The sequence below is a fragment of the Hippocampus bargibanti genome, linkage group LG01, assembly GCF_051943395.1.
Source record: "Hippocampus bargibanti isolate YZ-2025 linkage group LG01, ASM5194339v1, whole genome shotgun sequence".
NCBI lineage: Eukaryota > Metazoa > Chordata > Actinopteri > Syngnathiformes > Syngnathidae > Hippocampus > Hippocampus bargibanti.
In genome coordinates, this window is record NC_142734.1 from 21417397 (window position 1) to 21431053 (window position 13657).

At 40.0% G+C, this 13657-nt stretch overlaps 1 protein-coding gene across 2 annotated transcripts in view; it reads right to left on the reverse strand.

Annotated features, from left to right (window-relative positions):
* clcn6 (Cl-/H+ antiporter 6) overlaps nucleotides 1–13657 on the reverse strand; it is a 33941-nt gene that overhangs the window by 17024 nt on the left and 3260 nt on the right. For both annotated transcript variants that reach the window (XM_089003562.1, XM_089003568.1), the window contains exons 6-14: nucleotides 13382–13488; nucleotides 13032–13158; nucleotides 8685–8752; nucleotides 6011–6069; nucleotides 5784–5916; nucleotides 3024–3137; nucleotides 2688–2854; nucleotides 2475–2586; nucleotides 2186–2315 (exon numbers count right to left, since the gene is read on the reverse strand). In XM_089003562.1, the coding sequence (XP_088859688.1) occupies nucleotides 2186–2315; nucleotides 2475–2586; nucleotides 2688–2854; nucleotides 3024–3137; nucleotides 5784–5916; nucleotides 6011–6069; nucleotides 8685–8752; nucleotides 13032–13158; nucleotides 13382–13488 (1017 nt within the window). The remainder of the gene's footprint in view (nucleotides 1–2185; nucleotides 2316–2474; nucleotides 2587–2687; nucleotides 2855–3023; nucleotides 3138–5783; nucleotides 5917–6010; nucleotides 6070–8684; nucleotides 8753–13031; nucleotides 13159–13381; nucleotides 13489–13657) is intronic.

Sequence of the window (13657 nt, forward strand, 5' to 3'; positions counted from 1 at the left end):
TTTGCTCAGTGGCGGTCCGTGCATTTCACACCTAGGCCTTCAGTGAAGTCCTCCTTAGTCCGACTTGAACAAATATCCCTCGTAATACCATAATTTATGACACAACGGCTGGAGATATCATTTACGAAAGCACACGCATGCAGTACTGGGCGTGGCATCACCTTAATCGTCTACAACACAGGCTATTTTCCGGAGCAATTACACATCAATAAATCTGCATCAGCAATTAGAACTTGTCACTATACGTGATACTGCAAACACTTAAAAATAAAAGGAAATTTAAAATCATTTGTCCACAAAGTTTTATGAAGTCCACCAAGAATATGCAATCTTTAACAAGATTTTACACTAAATTACAAAATGTCAGTTTAATATAAGAAAAACAACAAGACGTTCACAAAACGAACTATTTGTTGAAAATAAAAGTAAACAAATCTTTTTCATTTGTTCTTGGGAATAGGCTTACCTACATGCGACAGCGAGTTGTCCTCTCCTTCAGCCATTGTGGGTTAAAAATGTGAGTAGATATACTTGGTTTTTCTTGTAAAGTTTCCGGGTCTGATCTGTTGTTAGCTTGGTTGATTTGCATAGCGCTGCCTCCGCTGAGGTAAAGTGAGTATCCAATCACAGGACGCGTACGTCATGTTCAACGCGAGGCCCTCTAGCTGGCCTTACTGTGCCAACTCGTGATCTGATTGGCTATCGCAACTGTATATCAACTACATGTGCCCGTTCATGTACAGCGCACAGACGCCCTCACTGTTGATTCTGAAGGCGTCGGTCAGATTTCATACACCCTGGCGACACAAACTAGCTGAATTCTGATTGGATTAAAAACTCTGACCTAAAACTACAACACTGAAAGGAGCATAACCAAATTGATATAATATAACGTCAAGAAAACAGTATGTAGAATAATTATATATATATATTTAGAAAAAAATAATTTTTTAATGAAATTGACTTTTATTATAATTATGATAATGATGTCTGATTATGTTAGGTCAGCAGAGAAGGCCTTGCTGGCCCTGATGGCCCACCACTGGTTTTGCTCCATATAAGTACAGTGAGACCTCAACTTACAAACACCTTATCTTACAAACTTTTCGTCTTACAAACGTCAAATTTATGAAAATTAAACCTTATAATAAGCACTATTTTCATAATACACACCCACCACGGCTGGCGGAGTGATCTTTGGCGGAAGCACACGACCGAACAGCACCAGAGGTTAAGTTACCAACAGTCCTTATGGAAGGTGACTCTCCTTCCATAAGCCATCAACGACCATCAAAAAGGTAAATAAAACTTTATTTTACAGCAGTTTATTTCTTTAATTACAGTCCTCATGTAATGCGCCTCTCTTTCCAAACAGCAATTCCCTTTGATCTTCGACCTCCAACGCCATTCCATCAAGCCATAAATGACCATCACAAATGTAAATAAAGTGACTTTATGATACAATGCAGTGTATTTCTTTCGTTACAATATAATAGCACATTTATACATTTATTATACATAGAATAAGGTATGTTGTGTGTTAAGGCTTATTTAGTTGAAAAGTATATTTTATGGAAACCGGGAACGGATTATTCCCATTTTAATGGTTTCCTATGGGAATTTTTTTTTAGATACACACTTTTGGCCTTACACACTCTGTCTGGAAACCAATTAAGTTCGTAAGTTGAGGTCTCACTGTATGTGAAGGAAAACCGTGATTGAAAAATATGCAATTCCTATTCACTGTTGATAAATGCCACTCTCTGCTGCACCAAAGTGGCAGGTGACGACATTACATCCAGATAGTGAATGAATAACAGACTGTCAACATCCTGTGAACTGCTTGTAATTATTTTAAAATGCTATGCAGCAATGAAATTTACAAAGTCATTATCGTCACATTACTTCACTGATAAAAGTGATATGTCAGACTAATGGTTACTGTAAAAAATAGATATATTAGAGTAACATGACATACAATACAATACATATTGATTTATATAACGCTTTACCAACAGCTCAAGCTGTAAAAAAAAAGCGCTTAGCATGGACAATTATCATATCAGTATCAGGAAATACTGTCTACTGCGTGACTGGCATGACTGAATAAAAGTATGAGTTCATCAGAATTAAAATGATTGTTTTCAACCCTGAGTTTTTTTCAGTCTACATGCGCCCATCTCACCATCCTGGTGGAAAAGTTGGTGGATGGCAGCCTCCTGCGGGTTGAAGAACAATGTGGCCATATCATTATATGTCTTGTTGGAGCAGAAGTACTGGCGGATGGTTGAGTTGATATCCTCGCCTCCAGTAAACTGAAAGAAAATCCCAAATAAGCTCATTTGGTGCCATGAAAACTTTTTTGTGTATTTTCAAACAAAGATCATCATGCACTGACTGCACCCTTCAAATACTGTATATTAATTTTAGAGGTTACGCTACTACTTGCCAGCAAAAAAATTGCAGATTCTTACGGTGTTGTTAGAAGCTGGAGGAGAGTACAAGTCTCGGCATTCACCCAACAATATTGACGCAGCAAAAATTACCACTGTTGTCACCATAGCAACAAGTAAGCTCTCTAAAACCCTGTTAGGACAAAGATGACCACTGTAACACTGTGGTTGAATAGGTAAAGAAATAAAAAGACAGCCTGTAAAAATACGGTGTCCAATGTCGACATGTATTACCTGATAAACTTGGCCTTTGGGTGGATATGTCTCATGCGATACTTGGCTAGGTTCTTGTTCATGCAGTTGAAGAGGGCCCCCAGGAGCCCACCCACGATCCCCATGAAGACAAAGAAGGCCAGATCCACTGCAGTCCATAAGTGGCAGTTTTTATCCCCATCTGAACACTTAAAACAGTGAAAATATTTTACATCACGGTATGACAGTGATAAACACCATGATCATGCTTAATTTATTCCATTTGAAATTTCTGACATATTTCCTGTGTAATGTAAGACACTTTTACGTCACATTGAGACGTTAAATTTGAGATATTTTCGTGGTTGACATTTCTACCTTAAACTCGCCAAAGTTGAGCAGGCCAGGCAGCTGAAAGGAGCCCCATTTATTGAAGTTAATCCCCGAACGGAAAAAATTGAGGGTGAATGTAGCAGACATTGAGCAAAACAGCTGGAACACAAGATTTTAAAAACATATATATTACTACTAATTACCATGTTTTTTTCTGTCAGTATTCAACAACGGCACTATTAATTAGTAGAGTTGTACAAGTTCCTACATTTTACACAGATGGCACTGGTTCAATTTCAAGTCTGAACTCTACAGTGTAATACCCAGCCAGCACCGGCCTTAACCCCAAATGAAACACCTTTTTGGGTTCCATCAGGAATGATGTCTGCTTCAAAAACTGTGCCAGATAAATCATGGGAGTGATTCATTGTTTTGACCCTTGACGGGAAAAGCTGGATATCATAGGAACGGTATATTTTGCTGAGGGGCAGTTGAATGGTCACGCGATTACTAAACCCCACACCAATGAATTTCTTCTTTGGGGGTTTCTCACATTAATAGTCTTTATCCCACCAGGAGGTGCAGATAAAAACGGTATATTTTGCTGAGGGGCAGTTGAATGGTCACGCGATTACTAAACCCCACACCAATGAATTTCTTCTTTTGGGGGTTTCTCACATTAATAGTCTTTATCCCACCAGGAGGTGCAGATAAAACACCACATAGTTTCGATGAGGCGTACATTGATGTGAGAAGCATGCAGAGAAATGTATACAAATAAAGTTTTCTCGATGAGAAGGTTTCTTCAGCCGTCATAATTACAAATTTGAAGGTTTCGGACGTTTCGCCTCCTCGCCAAGAGGCTTCGTCAGCAAACTAAAGTCTGACTGGTCGTATCGGCCCTATTTATATATCCCTAATGTCCAGCCATGGCGGCGCCGGACACAGCTATGATAGGTCCCTACTCTCAGGTTGAAGGGAGCAGAGGACCCCTCCCTGTGGCCCCACAGATTGTTCCTACATTCCTGACTAACGACTGGCCCATTTCCCCCACTCCCACCGGTATCACCTCATCAGCATTACGAATGTTGCCTAACCTGTTTTGCCTAAGCAGGCTATTGTATGAACGATCCAAATTGAACCTCACCCCATTTAATTAAGGATTTTGTTGTTTTATAAGAATCGCTTCTTTTACCCCCCTTTCAAACCATCTATGTTCTTTCGCTAAGATTTTAACCTCATTGTCGTCAAATGAGTGGTTGCTAGCTTTTAGGTGCAAATGTACTGCCGATTGAGGTCCACTTGTATTATCCCTGCGATGTTGATAAAGTCTTTTTTTGAGAATTTGTTGAGTCTCCCCAATGTACTGCTCTTTACAATTTATTTATAAAATAACAAACTTTCGTATGCAGAGGCAGATGATCTACATATTAAAATATCAGCCCTTCTCAGTAGTGCCAAACTACCTCCGTCCAACATAACATTAGAAGAGAGAAAGGCGTTAACTACTCTACAAAAAGACAAAAATATTACTATTTTGCCAGCAGACAAGGGCAGATGCACAGTGCTTCTCAACACATTGCATTATGAAGACAAAATAAATAGGTTAATCAGTGATTCTAACACTTATGAGCAACTAAAAAGGGACCCTTCCAATAGATACAAGAAAGAAATGATAGACTGTCTCCAAAAGTTAGAGAAAGGAAAACATATAGACAAACAGATGTATTTTAGATTATACCCGGGGAGGCCACGCCATGTATCTATGGCTTGCCAAAAATACATAAAGAAGGGTTCCCCCTCAGACCCATTGTTTGTAGCATTGACTCCTCTACATACAATGTAGCCAAATATTTAAAAACTATCTTAGCTCCGTTGGTTGGTAACACAGAATATCACGTAGAGAACACCACAGGGTTTGTAGAGAGGATCAAAGACCTCATATTGGAACCTGAGGAAACTTTGGCATCATACGACGTGACTTCTCTCTTTACATCTGTCCAAACCCCAGCAGCAGTCTCAGTGGTGAAGACGAGACTGCTGCCGGACGTTTCTCTGCATGAAAGAACCAAACTTAAAGCGGATCACATCTGCAAATTATTGGAAATCTGCCTTAATACTACGTATTTTCAATTTCGGGAGAAATTTTATAAACAAATTCATGGTTGTGCTATGGGCTCAGGCAAAACAGTTTAGGCAACATTCGTAATGCTGATGAGGTGATACCGGTGGGAGTGGGGGAAATGGGCCAGTTGTTAGTCAGGAATGTAGGAACAATCAGTGGGGCCACAGGGAGAGGTCCTCTGCTCCCCCCAACCTGAGAGTAGGGACCTATCATAGCTGTGTCCGGCGCCGCCATGGCTGGACATTAGGGATATATAAATAGGGCCGATACGACCAGTCAGACTTTAGTTCGCTGACGAAGCCTCTTGGATAGGAGGCGAAACGTCCGAAACCTTCAAATTTGTACAGATGACGGCTGAAGAAACCTTCTCATCGATGGACCACTCCTGTACGACTGAGAGCTTACACTGAAATAAAGTTTTCTTAAGTGTAGGAACTGGGTGACAGGAATGTGTGAAAGGCAGCAATTTAATATTGTATTTCATAGTTTACAATGGTGACTTCATGAAACTGTTGTTTTTAGTATACCTACTTTCACATGCTTATCTGTGTGTTACATATTACAATTGCAATTCCATCTGAGCTACTTTCTTCTTATCATAGATGCTTTTTGTTACGGGGTCAGTATTGCTGAAACACCGCCCAAAATCTCGTCAGGCTCAGTAGTGGTCGGTAACATACCACTTTCCAAGTGAGGGCCTGGTTCCAAAAAGAGGAGCCCTCCTCCAGGCTGAAGAGGGTCCCTCCAATGGGAGCACCAAAAGCAGCAGCTACTCCAGCAGCTGCACCAGCTGACACAAAGTCTCGCTTATCCCTTAAGGACAAAACGACAGGTCAGTGACAACTACTATGTATTATGATTTCTATGATTTCAAGAATTAAAACATGGTCAGTGAGTGTGATTTTACCTGTCAGACCGGAAGAAGGGAAAATTAAATTTGATTCTCTTAAAAGTGATGCTCTGAAACTGAGAAGCACAACACATCCGATAAGCGCACTCAAATCATAATAGCAGTCATGGGGAGGAAGCAACTACTTACTACATCTGATATGAGAAAATTACTACCATATAGCCAGGAATATAAAATTAATTTAACATGTGCAATGCATTTAGCTTGTAGTAGACGTACAAATTCCACCATGACGTCCCTGATCCACTACTGACACGGATGCTTTGATCCTCTTCTCTTTCAACTAGAACTGCTTCATGTCATCACAAAGAGGGTACAGCAAGTCCTGAAGAATGACTGACTCTGTGTCTTTGTGTTGTCATATTTGTTATTTTTTTCAAAAAATTTTCCCAAGATGGCGGCGCGTGAACCGACAAATTGGCGTTTTCATGTTTATGTTTGTTAAAGTAATTATAAGTGCCTTGCATGCTGGGTCCGAGAGGACAGTAATTTCATCTGTGCTGTATGTCATGCATATTAGCATATTTGACAATAAAGCGGACTTTGACTTTGTTGTAGTTATGTTTTCTGTAGATGTATGTCGCTGAAAGATTTACTTTGTTTCTTACTGATGTCAATATTATCTACACCTATCTATATTATCTACATGTAACGACACCTCTCCTATTACTAGGAACACCAAATATTTAATTTCTAACCATTAAATCGTGGGTGAATTCTTACAAAATAGTTTTTTTACAATAATATTGCTCAGCTCAATCTTACTTAATAAATACAGTGAGACATCAACTTACGAATTTAATTGGTTTCCAGACAGAGTGTGTAAGGCGAAAAGTGTGTATCTAAAAAAAAATTCCCATAGGGAACCATTAAAATGGGAATAATCCGTTCCCGGGTTTCCATAAAATATACTTTTCAACTAAATACGCCTTAAAACTATACACAACCTACCTTATTCTATGTATAATAAATGTGGTATTGTATTGTAATGAAATGCCGCTCGTTCCTACCGACTGCTGTCAGGCTTCACAATTCTCAATGATCACATGTGAAGAAAAAAAAAAAAAGAAACTGGACACTTGTAAATATGGGTTGTTGCAATATATCAAATGCATTTCTTGATTCTGCACTTTGTACAGTTTTTCTTATGGAACGGTTTTGCACATTTACATTTGCACAGTATACAGTTGACACTTTATTTTGTTATGCTTAGAATATCTTGTTTTCTATACTTTCACCCCCACCCCTACCCCATCCCTTTTTCAATTGCTGCTGTGGACTGCAAATTTCCCCATTGTGGGACGAATAAAGGTATTCTGATTCTGATTTATTTACATTTGTGATGGTCATTGATGGGTCTTAATTGACACCTGTTGCTTTCTGACTTGTAAGGTCTTACGAAACCGAGGCATCACATTATCATTCATCATGTTGATGATTCTTATAGCCTTTTCTGAATGGAACTGTTCAATAAAAGCCTGCACATCAACTGTTGAATGGCCTACTTCTGCTTGTCCTCTTGAATGCAAATTAAATTCTCTGTGTTGATGACCTCATTATGGTCAGCAACAAGCTCCTCGATGTCATCTGCATCCACTTCGAGTCCCGTAGGTGCTGGCAGAGATTTTATGACAACAACGCGAGTCCGATGATTCCACGGACGCGGAATAAAACGCGACAAAAGAAGGCGGGCGAATAAAATGGCACACTCGCGTCTAACAATCACCCCGTGCAAAGCAAACCTTTGGAGCACAAGCAAACTTTTGGAGCACAAAACATAGCGATGCACTTCCGTCGTAATCATGTCACTGGTGAGGTGACAGTGACTCGTTGAAATGAAATGAAATTGAAGTGTCGCGAGCGGCAGCCAAGCCCGAGCTGTCAACTCGCACCTGACAATTTAGCGTGACTATTGACACGCTGTTCCGGTGTGTGTGAAAACACTAGCTCTGATTGGCTTACCATGACACATGACTCTACCCTTTAGCCAATCACAATCACTTCTATCGCATCTTGACAGGGGGGTGCGTTCAAGTGTAGCAACACAAAAACGTTGGCAAGTGTTTGTCACCGCTCATTCAGTTAGACAATGCTATCCAAACAGCCTAGAGTCATCAGAAGTTGTGCGCTATTCTCGAACGTGAACGCACCCCAAGTCTTGGATGACAAATAAACAGAGCAGAGTAGACGTGTACGGCTGGTAGTTTCTTCAATTTATTCATAGTAACGCACCATATTTGAACTGAGGCTGAACACGAGCCTGTGGTGTTTATTTTCCGGTCCCATAATAGTAAAATTATCAGCAAAAAGCTCCAAGTAGGCGATCGACGTGTGCATTCAATGAGAAGGGGTATGGAAAGTAGCGCCGGCTGGAGCGCGGTTCGGTCGTGTGCTCCCGCCGAAGATCACTTTCGCCAGATCCGAAGGCCGTGTGCTTGATGGACCAGCCGTGGTGGGTGTGTATTATGAAAATAGTGCTTATTATAAGGCTTAATTTTCATAAATTTGATGTTCGTTTGATGAAAAGTTCGTATTATAAGGCGTTCGTAAGTTGAGGTCTCACTGGACATGATTTTTTTCATATGCATACTGTGGGCGAAACAATCAATTCCATGAGCACCAGTCTATTTCCAGCTGCAAGTAAGATGTGTGGCTACTGTGCAGTATGTACCTGAGGAAGGCCTGCACCCACAATGGCTCCACTGTGTATCATTGGACCTTCTTTGCCCACAAAAAGACCTGAATGGACACAAACATATTCAAATAGAAACTTTGAATCAAACTTGGGGTGACAATCTCAACGAAATAATGTGATAAATTAGGTGTGTGAAATAATAACTGTGCATGTCTACCACGAAAATACACATCAAAAGCCTGGCAACTGAAATACAATGTCTGAAACTAAAAGTGGTTCAATTTTGCGATATCGTCTCTCAAAAGCACTTGGGAAAATGTTACTAATTTTCATCTGTTTCATCACACAAAAATTGGTTTTACTCTAGAGCAGGGGTGGGCAAACTTTTTGACTCGCGGGCCGCATTGGGTTCTAAAATTTGACAGAGGGGCCGGGCCAGGAGCATTTGGAGGGAGTGTTTGGGCCGGAAATACTCCGAACAAGTTATGTCCATAATTTATAAAATCACTTCAAATGACTTCGACTGAGCGTATTTTACAAAGATTCCACAGCATATAGCTATAGTTTACGTTTTAAGACTTGCGCTGAATATTCATGAAGTCTTGTTTTCGAGTTGATGACGATCCCCATATGACGTCACTTTTGGACCGCCCCTGACCGAGAAAGCGACATACAATGCATTTTGGGTACTTTGTTTGGTCTGAAAACTTCGTGTTGATCCGTGTTGATGGCGAAATTAGAAGGAAAACACATAAATAACGCCATGGTGAATCGACAAATCAGCCCATTACCAACGGAGCTTGCGCGCAATCTTCTGTTTTTTTCTGGGTGCTACATTGCTGTCATTGACGGCTTGAATTGATATGGGAGGACTCCTTGAATCAATTGCAAACATTTATGCTTTCCTCTTCAGAACTATTTGAATCATATTCATAACTGGATGAGTAACAAGAAAACATCTTCTCTGAATCTGAAGCCATTGTTTTGATTCTCGAGCAAGGCAAGACGTCTTGGCGTGACGTCACGAACAGAGGGGTGGGACCTTCTGAAACTGACCATTTCCGGATTCATTTTGAAGTCATTTTTATTGGTGTTTTTCATTTAACTAAAAATATCAGCCTGCCTGATTTGGGTATTTTAGATGCTATAAAACGTTTTTCTGATGTCAGTGGGAAACAAAAACAAAAAATGGTGCCGGTTGTCCTTTAAATGTAGTATGTACAAATCTCATAGCACAGTAAGAACACTACAACCCAATTTACTAACTGTCTTTCAAATGTGAAAAATATCCCTGATCAGTTAATAAATTTGTCTCAAGGAATATGGCATTTATATACTATTTCGCAGATACTTGGAGGAGGAAATGGAAATAGAATAAAATAACATATGCACTGTGATTTATTTTAATAAGTTTCCATCGAAGGGGCGAAGTTAAAGAAATCAACATTTATTGAAAGATGGAATCACTTTCAACATTCAAAACATATTATTACACAATGAAATATTCAAGCTCAATAATACCTACTTGTGTTAAATTCCGCCAAATCATAGATGGTTTGTCCTGACCGCGCGCTCAACAAACTACTCACTGACGCTCTCGCCTTCACGCGCAAACAATACACGTGTACCGTCGCCGAGCACACGAACATAGACTACCTGCAGTTGAAATTTGCATACTCGGCACGGCAGCCAATCAGAAGCCTGCTTCTTTCTTCCGAACTTTCGCAAGCGTTATAAAGTCGTGCAATTGCATGTCATTTTCCAAAATAGATGCACAGAACCTCAGCCTAGAAGAAAGATTCAAATCAGCTAACAACATATGTGACGCTACAAAACGTAAATTTACACTAAACCGTGACTGTAAAGTGTACGTGAGACTTATGAAAGGGGCTTAGTGGCTCGTAGGAAGCAATGCAGACGTTGCATTGTGCACCACAATGACAATCGACTACTGCAGCAAACTCTACAGCCATTCGCATTTGCCGTAAATTAAGCAAGGTAGCATTTGTAGTAGGTATATTCTTGATTTAAAAAAAAACTTTATACTTTGTGACAATGTTTTTTAATGTGATTAGTTGTCTCATTGTGCTTCAAGTTGTGAAAAGTAGGGCAGGCAACTTTTCAGTTATCTGCCCTGTTGTTCGCTAGCTTTTTGTCATGAGTTTTAGACACTGTTTGTACTATAATTTGGGCAAATTCGGCGGGCCGGATTAAAAAGCCTAACGGGCCGTATGTGGCCCGCGGGCCGTAGTTTGCCCATGTATGCTCTAGAGTCTAGACCAGGGGTGGGCAAACTTTTTGACTCGCGGACCACATTGGGTTATAAAATTTGACAGAGGGGCCGGGCCAGGAGCATTTGGAGGGAGTGTTTGGGCCGGAAATACTCTGAACAAGTTATGTCCATAATTTATAAAATCACTTCAAATGACTTCGACTGAGCGTATTTTACAAAGATTCCACAGCATATAGCTATAGTTTACGTTTTAAGACTTGCGCTGAATATTCATGAAGTCTTGTTTTCGAGTTGATGACGATCCCCATGTGACGTCACGTTTGGACCGCCCCTGACTGAGAAAGCGACATACAATGCATTTTGGGTACTTTGTTTGGTCTGAAAACTTCGTGTTGATCCGTGTTGATGGTGAAATTACAAAGAAAACACATAAATAACGCGATGGTGAATCGTTGTGTGTTGCACCAAGACAACTATTTGATATTTGCTGACATAAATTCCCAGCTGACAAATCAGCCCATTTCCAACGGAGCTTGGGCGCAATCTTCTGCATTTTCTGGGTGCTACATTGCTGTCATTGACGGCTCGAATTGATATGGGAGGACTCCTTGAATCAATTGCAAACATTTATGCTTTCCTCTTTAGAACTATTTGAATCATATTCATAACTGGATGAGTAACAAGAAAACATCTTCTCCAAATCTGAAGCCATTGTTTTGATTCTCGATCAAAGGCAAGACGTCTTGGCGTGATGTCACGAACAGGGGGGGTGGGACCTTCTGAAACTGACCATTTCCGGATTCATTTGAAGTCATTTTTATTTGTGTTTTTCATTTAACTAAAAATATCAGCCTGCCTGATTTGGGTATTTTAGATGCTATAAAACGTTTTTCTGATGTCAGTGGGAAACAAAAACAAAAAATGGTGCCGGTGCCTTTAAATGTAGTATGTACAAACCTCATAGCACAGTAAGAACACTACAACCCAATTTATTAACTGTCTTTCAAATGTGAAAAATATCCCTGATCAGTTAATAAATTTGTCTCAAGGAATATGGCGTTTACATACTATTTCGCAGATACTTGGAGGAGGAAATGGAAATAGATTAAAATAACATGCACTGTGATTTATCAAGATTGCGTCTGTTTTTAATAAGTTTCCATCGAAGGGGCAAAGTTAAAGAAATCAACATTTATTGAAAAATGGAATCACTTTCAAAATTCAAAACATATTATTACACAACGAAATATTCAAGCTCAATAATACCTACTTGTGTTAAATTCCGCCAAATCATAGATGGTTTGTCCTGACCGCGCGCTCAACAAACTCCTCACTGACGCCCTCGCCTACACGCGCAAACAAAACACGTGTACCGTCGCCGAGCACACACATAGACTACCTGCAGTTGAAATTTGCATTCTCGGCACGGCAGCCAATCAGAAGCCTGCTTCTTTCTTCCGGACTTTCGCAAGCGTTATAAAGTCGTGCAATTGCATGTCATTTTCCAAAATAGATGCACAGAACCTCAGACCAGAAGAAAGATTCAAAAGAAGCTAACAACATATGTGACGCTAAAAAACGTAAATTTACATTAAACCGTGACTGTAAAGTGTACGTGAGACTTATGAAAGGGGCTTAGTGGCTCGCAGGAAGCAATGCAAACGTTGCATTGTGCACCGCAATGACAATCGACTACTGCAGCAAAATGTACAGCCATGCACATTTACCGTAAATTAAGCAAGGTAGCATTTGTAGTAGGTGCATTCTTGATTTAAAAAAAAAACTTTATACTTTGTTACAATGTTTTTTTAATGTGATTAGTTGTCTCTTTGTGCTTCAAGTTGTGAAAAATGGGACAGGCAACGTTTCAGTTATCTGCCCTGTTGTTCGCTAACTTTTTGTCATGAGTTTTAGACACTGTACTATAATTTGGGCAAGTTCGGCGGGCCGGATTAAAAAGCCTAACGGGCCGTATGTGGCCCGCGGGCCGTAGTTTGCCCATGACTGGTCTAGACAGAATGACCCAACACAAAGTATACAGTACATAATTTCTTAAAAAGTTGCATTTTACTTCAGTTTACCAAAGCTAACATGTTTTACACATGTAAAACCAATAAAAAGCAGCAAACTTTTGAACTCTCTTACTTTACCTCCAGCGACACTAAACAGAACCCCAAGAGCTTTGCAGAGAAATGTTTGTAGCCGGACGATCCCAGGGATCTTCACACCGTTCAAATAACTTTTGATTTCAGGAATACCCGAGCCTGCAGCTAAGGGCTGGAAAACAACAGAAATATTCAATTACTATTTAAATTGTCATTTTAGATATTAGGTTGTGGAGGTAAAATTTGACCTATATTTTTTTTTCCTTTGAGTGGCTGTAAATCAGTGTCTATTTTTACATCCAGTTAAAAAATGTACAATGTTTGCCAATAAAACCGCAGTTCAAAACGTTAACATTCAGCAAAAGTATCTCTGTTGCTCGAGTATGCATTCTCACCTCAATGAGCACGAGGACACTGGCAATGAAGATGAAGGTCATGTTGAAAGCCAGGAGCTCCAGCAGAGACAGCGGGAGGCAGCCTTTCTCACTGCACTCCTCTACAGCTGAATGCTTCAAACTCAGGTAGAAGTACGTCTCAAAAGCAAGTTGCAGGATGTGTATTATGCACTACTTTTAACGCCAGTCCTGGCTGAGAGAATGAACATTAGTGATGCAATTTGTGATGATGACTTGAGCATGGGAAAACCATAAAATTTAGGCAAATTACACATA